This window comes from Terrapene carolina, unplaced genomic scaffold (assembly GCF_002925995.2).
Source record: "Terrapene carolina triunguis isolate 2854851 unplaced genomic scaffold, T_m_triunguis-2.0 Scaffold112, whole genome shotgun sequence".
NCBI lineage: Eukaryota > Metazoa > Chordata > Testudines > Emydidae > Terrapene > Terrapene triunguis.
This window is the reverse complement of record NW_020664463.1, coordinates 9,139,434-9,150,197: the sequence shown is the minus strand read 5'-3', so window position 1 is coordinate 9,150,197 and position 10,764 is coordinate 9,139,434. Positions and strand designations below refer to the sequence as shown.

The window sequence follows — 10,764 nt, the reverse complement described above, 5'->3', positions numbered from 1 at the left end:
GTCTCCGAGTCCATGGTCATAGTCCAGGGGGGAGGGATAGCTCAGTGGTTTGAGCATTGGCCTGCTAAACCTAGGGTTGTGAGTTCAATCCTTGAGGGGGCCATTTAGGGATCTGGGGCAGAAATCTGTTTGGGGATTGGTCCTGCTTTGAGCACAGGGTTGGACTAGATGACCTCCTGAGGTCCCTTCCAACCCTGATATTCTGATTCTAGGTCTCCGACTCTGGTGACTTCTGCCAGGACCAATAACATCTGTGACAGCCAGACATTCCCTAGTGCTAACATTTACCTTAACACAAACCCTAATGATGAGACTTGAAAAATCACTGACAATGAGATGCATAAGCAATACAAAACGGGAGCCCTTCCTCCATTAGTCCAGGATGATTAGTTTTTGTCCCTTGCGCAACTACCGTCGGCCACTCTCGAGGCCCTTCGCGTGCCCTGTGAAGCAGGACTAGCCCTTGCATAGCTCCGCGGCGCCCACACTTTCCCGGGAACTTGGCATCTCCTGCTCTGCAGCCCCAGCTGTTGTTCTGCAAGCGAACCAGCGAGAGCGGGAGAGGCGCTCGCCGCTGAAGCGAAGCAAAGGGCTGATTGCCGGAAGTGGGAGCCTTCGCTGAGCCTGCCGGTTAGAAATGGGGCCGAGCGGAGGCGAGGCCGGCTCGGGCTGGCGTTAGGGCGCATGGGGCTGGCCCCCGGGCTGCGATGAGGGGCAGTGCCTGCTGCCTGCCCGGGTTAGAGCCGCCCGCGCCCCGGAGTTAGCGTCTCGTGAGCCGCCCTCTCGGGGAGTCCTTCCCCCGCCTCACCTCGGGCTTGGCGGGGGATTTTTCAGGCGCAATGTGGCTCCCGCGCTTCTTCCCCAGCGCCTTGCTGGTCTTGGGGCTCGTTTGCAGGCGTGAAGCCTTGGTCAACTCCAGCGCGGGTAAGATATAAAGGGGGGTGGGATAGGAAAGGAAAGAAAGGGTCCCCTCTGGCCTGGACTATCCGAATAGCCGCCCCCTCCCCCGCCCACAGCAGAGGCAATCTGTGGCTTGAACTAGGAAGCTGGCTCCTCTCACTTCTGCACGGTCAAAACAAGCATGCATGTGTTTTAAAAACAGATCGCTGGCAGCTTATTTGCCCTCTTCGGATATTTTTGAACTGTGTGTGCAAAAGATACTTTCATAAGCAGGTGGACACCTCGGGATTGTTTGCCCCACAGAGATAATTAATAGCCGGGGATAATCTCTCAGGCTGCAAAGATGATCCTGGCTCACAGCTGCTAGAGGCTTCAATGAGCTGAAAATAAGGGGTGGCCTAGAATAGTTTGTCAAAATTCCTAATAATTTCTCAGTCCTGGGGTAGCCGGGTTCCTTCTTGGGATCTTTATTTATTTACAAATAACGTTTGAATAGCTGTCAAAGTACTTTGCACACTAGAATGCATTCTGCACAGTGGGGAATTGGCATGAGTTGGGTTGGTTACCAACATCAGGTGGTTTGCATAAGCAGCAAAGTGATCATGAGCACTATAGGCTTTAAAGGAGCATGTCATGTGTTTCGTGGGTCAGGGCTCAGTCATATGTTTCGGCAACAGTGAGGCTTTTTTCCTGCCGTGAACAAGCATTTCATTATCGAAGAGAGAATCTTAATAGCACTATGGCTAGCCTGTAAGCAACAGTAATGTACTTCTCCTGGAGGGCATAACTTCATTGAATGGTAAAACAGAACAGTCTCAAGACTGGTTAAAACAAAAATAAGAAATTGAACAACTACTGGTATGCCCTCCTCCTTGAAATACGTACAGTTTCATTCAAACTGTTGGATTGTGATGCACAATGAAGGTTGGACAGTGTGTGTTTGAATAATATATGTGGAAAATAAAGGTCCATCAGGTGGAAGCAATCTGTTTTATGCAAAGATATCTCTGAAATCTTTTGAAGTTCTAGTTGTAACAACATTTTCAGTATGAAGAGATTATAGATGTATTGTTCACAGCACTATAGTTTGAGGCTGTATTAGCATTGCCATAATTATCCTTCTTTTCCCTGGTTCATAAACTGAATGACAGTCTGGATACACTGGATTGAAACTTGCCATGCAAGATCTTAATGCAGAAATGGTTTTTTGGTTGGTTCCAAACTTCTGATGATATCAATCTGTTTTAAGAATTGCAGAAATTGATTTTAATCTCATTTTGTTGACAACTCATAAACAGTGTGGCTCGTGTTTTAACTTGACATTTCTCTTTCAAAAGCACTAAGTTGTGCAAAAAAAGTGTTAAGCAACATACCTGAATTTTAGTACTACAGATATCATGCTTAATTCAAGCATATGGACTCTTTTGGATCAGTGTGTCACCATGTTGAGTCAATAGGCAGTAGAGGTTTAGAGAAACTGAATAGTCTAGTAGACCTGTGTGTGGGGTTTTTTTTATTTTTTATTAAAGCTTGCGAAGTGTTGATAATCTCTTGGCAAATGATCCAAGAAATAGCCATGACTATGAAGCAAATTGTTATAAAAGCCTGGTTCTTGAATCTGATGATTCCAAAATAGTTCAGCAGTGCAATGCCATTATATTGATATAAGTTTGTAGTGTAGACCAAGCTTTAGTGTCTCCATGCATGGCAACTTGATGGAGTGTTGGCCTTAACTCTGAATTTCCTTTTTAGCTTGTCTCTTACAGTGGCTAAGGCACTTGACTATAATCCTGAAGGTCATGAGTTTGAGTCGTGTTCCATCTTGCATGGAAAGGCCACCTCCAGTTCACCCAGCTGCAAAATGGATACCTGGTCCATGGGGTTAGGGATAGTCAAAGGTAGTCTGATGTGACACTGGCCACATCTCTCTCCCTTGTGTACTGTTGGCTATGGAATTGACTTGCCTTCACCACATCAGTCCAATGGTTTGGGGAAACTTTGATTTGATTTTTATAACTTTGCTTTAAATTTAATATCGTTTTGTAAAGCATAGAAAATATTTGGTAACAAGGTACTTCCAGCCCTTGTCATATGTAATAAGATTTTATGCCAACATTTAAAAAAATTATATGTTTGCTAATTTGGTACTCAACTTGAGACACATTGAGTCTCCTTTTCTCCCTCCCCTTGGAGATGCTGAGCTGAAGTTAGTTGGGGGTGTGCTTCTGAAAATCAGACCCTGAATATCTCAAATTGGGCACCTAAAATTAGTGAGCACTTACGAAAACCTGGGTTGAAGTGGATTGAATCCCTGTGTTTGTAAAATGCTGGTAATGACTTCCTTTCTCACCCAAACGAGACCAGAGGAAGAAGTCGTTTTTCACACTTTTTATGGTTATGTGTTGTTGGTTTCCGCAGTACATTTAAATGGGGAAACAGCAAAGTGATAACCCACTTCCCCTTGGAGGATGCCTGGCTACTGTTGCAAGGCAGACCTACATTTTTATAAAGCTGGTCAAAAAATGTAGGAAACACTCTCAACCAGCTTTAGATAAACATATTTAACACATCTATGACCAAACACTTTTTAAAGTAAACCTGAAATATAAATTAATAATCCATTTGGCTAGGAGTATCCAGTGATTGTTTATGTGCTTTGTATTAACAATATATCTTCTGAGTTTGGAGGAAGTGGCTGGGTTTTCTTTGCTAGCTCTCTAATTAACTCTTTCAAATGTATATTGGTGTATGAAAGAAGTTAGGTGTGTCTGATCTGTGTCCTTGCAAATGCATTACAGGATGTGTGTGACTATCTAGTTTCTAATACTCCCCTTGTAATCTCTGCTGAAATTCTAATTCTGCACAGCAGTACTACTGGGTGAACAACACCAGGTTGGTACAGGAGATTTAGGCTATCCTATTTCACAGGGATTCTTTCTCTTTCCTCAAATGGAAGAAATGTATTTGCCTGTCACATAATGGCACAGCACTACAACAGTCGTGTTTATAGTGCAGATAGGGTAACAATGCCTTTGTAACAAAGTGAAAGCTTTGTGTAGTCTATGCTGTCTTCTAGTTTCAGGGAGCCAGTTAAGAGACCTAGCACAGGTGGAACTTAACTGACTTGACTCCCTTTCCAGGGTCTGCTATAGTTGCAATGTGTTTAGGGTCTTGTCAGTGGCCCTTCCTTATGCTGATAGTTCCTGCACATAAAATACCAACATATAAAAGGGCCCTCTAGACAATCTTAAAGACTTGGAGTCCCTTGTGACATTTTAAGAGTAAAAGGAGGGACTATAGAGGAGTGGTTGGGTTTCCCCTACCCTTTTATTTGCTGAGTTAATTTGGTTCCGCTGTGAATGTGGTTCCTTGATTGAGAGAGTTTGTATGGAATCATTGAGACAAACATGGAAACAACTCAAGGTGATTTTTGCCTAGTGGGAAAATTGAATGGCTTGGGGGAGTAGTCTGGTAGCCAAATGCAAGTTTTTGGGAATACCTTGTTTTAGTGTCCATACAGTGTTGGTTTGTGTGTGTGTTTGTTTTTTCTTGTGGATTCCGAATTGAAAAACCCTAAATTCTCAAAAAAACTGCCTGATGACCCCTTGTCACTGCTTAGCACTTAATTCCACACTGCTCCTGATTCACAAGCGAGGTGACAGTGAAACCCCCTCTCACTGAACTTCATTTTTTTAATAAACTTCACACTAATATTTTGTTATGGAACATAAATTAGCTAGAAGGGTACATATGTTATCTCTGTATTAGTGTCTGTATTAGAATATACCTTACTAGTATGTTCCCTTCTCTCCCAGAGACACAAGGCAATTTATTGTTCTCTGAACATGCTCACTTAGGGTATGTCCAGACTACCCGCCGGATCGGCGGGTAGCGATCGATCTATCGGGGATGGATATATCGCGTCAGACATACTCACTCCTGAGAAGTAATGTCTATAACTGTCCAATATTTCAAAATTAACAGATTATAAACAAACACATGGTGCAGGAAAACAGCTGACCATGTTCCAGGAACATGGAATGGTATATGCAATGGCATGTACTTCAAAACCACCTTCATGAGGCAGAAATACAAGAGATCCACAAAGAAGAAATCAAGTCAAGTATTCCTGCAGTTGCAAGAGACAGCAAAAGCATTAATAAGAAGCTAGAGCTGTGTATTGATCCCTTAAACCCCACTAAGCACCCAGAGGAAATAATAAACATTGTCAGTGATAGAGTGGCACCGCTATCCATCAGTGTAGGTGACACTTACAATTGGAATTCACCAAATGCAAGAATTTGAACATAGCTGGCCCACAGGGTTCTGTAACACAATACCAAGGATAGCAGAGCCACTGGCATGGACAAAGCATGTACAGGTTTGTCCAACAAAGGCATTTGACACTTGCCTACAAGCAAGTTCACGAGAGGTTGCCATGAAGAATATTTTGTCACATGAGTTGGTTCCTGTACCAATGTCAATGTTCTCTGATGCTGGTGACATGAGGCTTTCCAAGACTAAGTTTAAGCTAAAGAACCAGCTGCAGATAGGTGTTTACAGGTGATGTCTTAAGTATGTCTAGTTAAGTCATTCTTTCAGTGGTATGCTGGCCAGCAAGTGATATTCAAGGACTCTGTGTCCAATTTCTGAGACTTCACTGAACACAAGCTAGCTGTAGGTGATGTACACCTTGTCTTTGAAAAGTGCAAAGACCTCCTCACAAAGAGTGTCACAAGGTCCAGCAGAGCTACAGAAGCAAGCAGGGTGCATCAGCTGAGCGCAAGTACAGAGCTACTGCCACAGAAAGTTGTTTTGACAGTAACTGGAAACAAGAAACTGTTGATTAAAATCATTTGTACAGAACTCATTCAAGACCAGAATTTTGACCAAGAGAACCTATTAGAGCACAAGCTAGTCATTGCAGGTAGAGACCACACCCCAGTTGAAGTAAAGAAGGAGGTGTGGTGATCAACAGGGAAGATATGGCCACCTGAGGAGTCAGACAACCTCCTTGTACAACAAATGGTGATGGTTGCGAAAGAGAATCCTGTGGGAATTATCAGATAACACTGATGTTTGTCTTACTCTTGCATCATCACCTTGAACAGGGCCTAATTTCTTAAGTGATTATGGAATCTCTAGTTCAAGAGAGAGCTGTAATAGACATTCATGCTACTGCAAAGCAATACTAGAACATTGTGCCTGGACCGTTAGCTGCCCTTGCACCCTTGGGCAGTGACGCAGTAGCATCCTACTTTGGCCTTGCCACTGTGTTGAAGATTCTGTGAGCTGGTTGACATCAGTGTAGCAGTGCCTGATGGCTTTGAACTGGCAAACAAACTGTGCCACCATGTCAGAAGCATGGGAGAAACAACATGCAGTGAAAATTGGTAAAGGTACCACATCAACACCAAAGCTCAGCTCCCTACCACCACCAATTGAAGCATTTTATAGAAAATGAGCACATCTTCAGGCACGAGTGTGGGAAAAGTGCTTTGGAGTATTTGGTTAAAATATTACTATAACTTTAACATATATATTTTGAATTTTTTTATATTAAAAAGTGTTCAACATATGAATTGAAAATTAAGGTTCATACTGTACCCCCACCTCCTGTCTTATATACTTGAATTATTCATATACATATTAATGATATTGCAAATATTAATACATGAAATGCATGTATTAACTCTTGTGCCTTGTTTTTTGTGTGCCCCAAATAATGTGTGAACACTTGATGATGGGTGGGGTGGTAAGGCAGGGATGAAATGTCGATAATTTTAAATGCTCAACAGTGATAATCATCAGGCAGACTTTTTTAAAATGTATAATCTTGAGATACAAAATTCACAAAAAACCTTGTATGGACCCTAAAGCAAGGCTGACTAGAGTGGTAATGGGACATAAATGTTCCAGGGCTGTTAAGCACTCTACAAAAATGCAAGATCCCTGGCCCCCAAAAAGGTGAATATCAAAGGCCATGATGCTGTACTGAGCTTGATGCAGGTGAATCCCTGCCTCATCAGTCCAGGAGGAGGGTCAAAACTAGCATCCTCCAGAGAGAGGATGGAATACAATACAAAGTGATGGAGCAGTGGGTTTTGAGATGCACCTACTTACTTAATTCTACAGTTTTTCTGTTCTACATTAAAATCATTGTGCTCTGATCTTATTGTTAATGAATATCCAGTAAGCAAACACTAAGTAATATTTGCCAAATGCTGCTGCCTCTACTTATATTTTGCTTTAATTCCAGTTCCAGCAAACAAAATTCCTAGTTATCTCTAGGTCACAAGTTCAAATCCAGCCTGCTTTGGTAGCAACCAAAAGTCATCACCATCTGGCTGTTTGTTAACCTTCTAGAAGGGAGGCAAAGAATGGAATAGACCTGTAGACTGAACTAAGCTAATATCCCCTAGAGGTGATCATTCAGGTTTGGGTTTCCTGATCCCACTTTTTTTGTCCAGTGACTAAGGTATGGTCTTGGAGGACCTGGATTCTATTTCTGGCTCTGCCACTGACCTGCTATGTGAATTTGGGCAGATAACGTCACCTCTCTGTTTCCCTCCCACTTTTGTCTACTTAAACAGAAAGCTCTCTAGCGCAATGGGGCCTCAAACTCAGCTGAGCCCCCTAAGTGCTACTGTGATACCTATATTCAATGCAGAGAAGGCTACAGCAACACAGCAAAGTGGTAGTGCAGGCTATGTAGTGATCTGTGGGTGGAGGACTTTGTTCCCCTGGCTGTCAATATGACACTTTTCACCAGTATTAAGCTTCCCTGCTGCGTAGACTGTCGGTCCTTCATCAGTTAAGACTGAGCCAATCACAACACGTCTTCAAATCTTCTCTCGCTCTGGCCATCCATCGCCATGCTTGTCCATATCTCCTTGTTAGGAAATCATCCCACCTCTTTGGAGGCCGACCGTGTGGCCGTTTCAGTTCTTGCGGATACCACTCAGATATAGCTGCAGTCCATCTGCTGTCACTGCCCTTGTCAGTGTTCTGCAGTTATAAGTGCACACTGAGAGAGTTGTCTGGTTTTCTTTTGGCAACCTGGCACCTGAGATTCTTTTCAGCCTCTCATCAATCGAATGCCTCACTGCCTCCGGAGTGGGGATCGAGGGACGTGCAGAGAACTGAGACTTGGTTTTCCGTGTTGTTTTAGCCATTATTTTCAGCCACCCGCTGGCGGGGCTGTCAGTGGCGCGTTTACCTCCCTAATTTAGCTAGCTTACAACCTCAGAAAGAGGGATTATACGCCCCTCTGCAGAGGAAGCAACCCTCTCGCTGGGCTGACAGTCCGACACCTTGATAGCATGGTTAGACCTGCCGGAGAATACACTCCGAACAGCCAGGGTCACCGCTGCGCCACATTGAGGCGTCGAGGTAGGATTTGCAGCAGTAGACTGAAGCTTCCCTGAACTTGTAACAATTATGTATTAAACTGCCCATGGCTTAAACATGTATTTTTATGCCTTTATACACCCTGACATGTAACTGAGAACTTGTCATATAATGGTGCGGGACTCCTAAGTAGGCTGTTTCTTTTCCATTCATCGCTTGTTGATGCAACCAGTAATGCTGTACAAGCAGAACACATGTCTACTTGGGATGCCAAAATAACTAGAGACTTTTAATAGGAAACTTTTAATAGTAAACCTCAGAGTAAGGAATCTTCCAACTTGATATAACTGAATGGGAGGGAAAGATGTCCTCTCTAGTACTTCTATCTTGGCTCTCCTAAACTCTTAATAAATGATACACCTACAAATGAAATGCTACCTTTGGTTGTTTACAGGCCACTGTAGAAACAAGTTGATCAGGTTTCGATGGACCGACTGATCTTGGACACTGCAGAACAAACACCTCAGTTGGCACCCTTTGGGGGCTTTTTGCATAGGCATGGAGACTGAACTGCCCTCTCAGCTTGCTTAATGAGAACCAAGATGAATTGAACCCTTATTCCCAGTGCTTAATTTGTAATGAAAGAGTTGCCGGGACTCAAGCAATTTTTTTTATATTAATAACTAATGCGCCCAGCCCAGAGATGCCAGGGCTATGAACTGCCAAGCCTAGAGGTGCCGGGGCTCAGCACTGGCAAGCCCTGGCATAAATTAAGCACTGCTTGTTCCTGTAGTTTGGGGCTGAGGCAGTGGGGAAAACCTTTCACTGGCCATACTGTGTCTGTACTGTGGCTAAACAAGAGTTAATTTTCCATAACCTTTTTCTCTTTTGTGTGAATTTAGTGCCTATGAAAAATTCCTCTTTGATTCTAGCAGTCAGTGGTTCCCAAACTTGTTCTGCCGCTTGTGCAGGGAAAGCCCCTGGTGGGCCGGGCCGGTTTGTTTACCTGCCGCGTCCGCAGGTTCGGCGTCTTGCGGCTCCCAGTGGCCGCGGTTCGCTGCTCCAGGCCAATGGGAGCTCCTGGGAGCGGTACAGGCCAAGCGGTGGAACAAGTTTGGGAACCACTATCTCGATTCTAAAAGGCAGCTTTTTTCGTTGTAGTTAAAAGCCAAACACCAAGAATCCATTTTCTTTTCCTTTTGGAGTAAGAAATAAGTTCACTTTCATTAATAGATCAGGCTACTGCTTTAATTGTGGAATTCTTTGCTATGTTCTGTATTGTGTTTATAAATTAGATTTAAGAAAGATCAATGTCTGAAATGGTATGCTCAGAGGCTGCACTGACGGGAAGCCTAATATGTGACAGATGACTCAAAAGTAGGCATGTTATCAAGTCTATCAAGTGGTGTTTATGTGGCCTGCATGGCATATTAGTTCTGCAGATTCTGTAAAAACTTTTAATATGAAATCTTTTAGCACCCAGGAAGGTAACTATCAGAATGTGAACAGAGGGTGGCTGTGTTGTCTTCTTGAATCTGCAGACAACCTGAAACAATGGTCGCAAACTGTGACTGTTTGATTGCTGATAAGGTGGAAGGGACTGGAAGTTGTTGCATGGAAGAAACTATGGAAGAGAGACATTCAAAGAAAAGAAACAGACGGATGATGAAAGAAGAGAAATAATAACAGGGATCCTAAAAGTGAGCTTATTTCCCAGTGAATGATGCTGAATGCAGCATCAAGGTACTACAAAACAAAAGCTAAGTTTTGAGTTTTTAACTCTGCCCTGGCTCTTTGTATAAACTTCTTGTTGACATAAATGGGAATTATCCCTATGGACTGAAGGAAATATGGAGTACTAAATCTGTAATTATGGCCCATGAACAATAATTAGAACTGGACTTCAGACCTCTCCACCGAATGTGTTTTGAAATTGACTCTAAAAGAACTGCTGTTTGTGCGCTGACCTTATTTTTTCTGGATGATCCATTCAGGTGTAAGTGATTTGGAGCCAGCTCGAGGCCACAGAATAAGACCGGCAAAATCATTTAACAAACACTAACTGTATATAAGGGCTTGTCTACACATGGGTTATTCTGAAATAACTCCCAAGTGTGTACACTCTTATTGTGGATTAAGCTAAACTGGAAAAAAACACTCTTGTTTCCAGAATAAGGGCTGGTCTATACTGAAAAGTTACATCAGCATAGCTACCTCTCAAGGATTGTGAAAAATCCACACCAGAGAGTAGTTAAACCAGTCTAACCTGCAGACCTTCGAGGAAAGAATCCTCACATGGTCACACTGATTAATGTTCAGCTGGTGTGAAAAAACAGTTGAGTAGGCATTATGAGTCGTGAGCCGTTTTGAGCAGTCAGCATATTGAGCAGTTACTTTAAGCACTGTGGGTTTTGTTGCTAACTATTAACTATGGTGTGAAGCACAGATCCCCCCACCTCCACCCCCTGTCAGGGTTAGTTCTATTCTTCCTTCTCCGTGCTGCTCCCCCCCCCC

At 43.2% G+C, this 10,764-nt stretch overlaps 1 protein-coding gene across 1 annotated transcript in view; it reads left to right on the top strand.

The window, feature by feature from the left end:
• Window positions 1-614: 614 nt before the first annotated feature.
• Window positions 615-10,764, top strand: part of TM7SF3 (transmembrane 7 superfamily member 3) — a 32,890-nt gene continuing 22,740 nt past the window's right edge. The window contains exon 1 of the mRNA XM_024214195.3: window positions 615-924. Within this exon, the coding sequence (XP_024069963.2) occupies window positions 840-924 (85 nt within the window). The 5' untranslated portion in view covers window positions 615-839. The remainder of the gene's footprint in view (window positions 925-10,764) is intronic.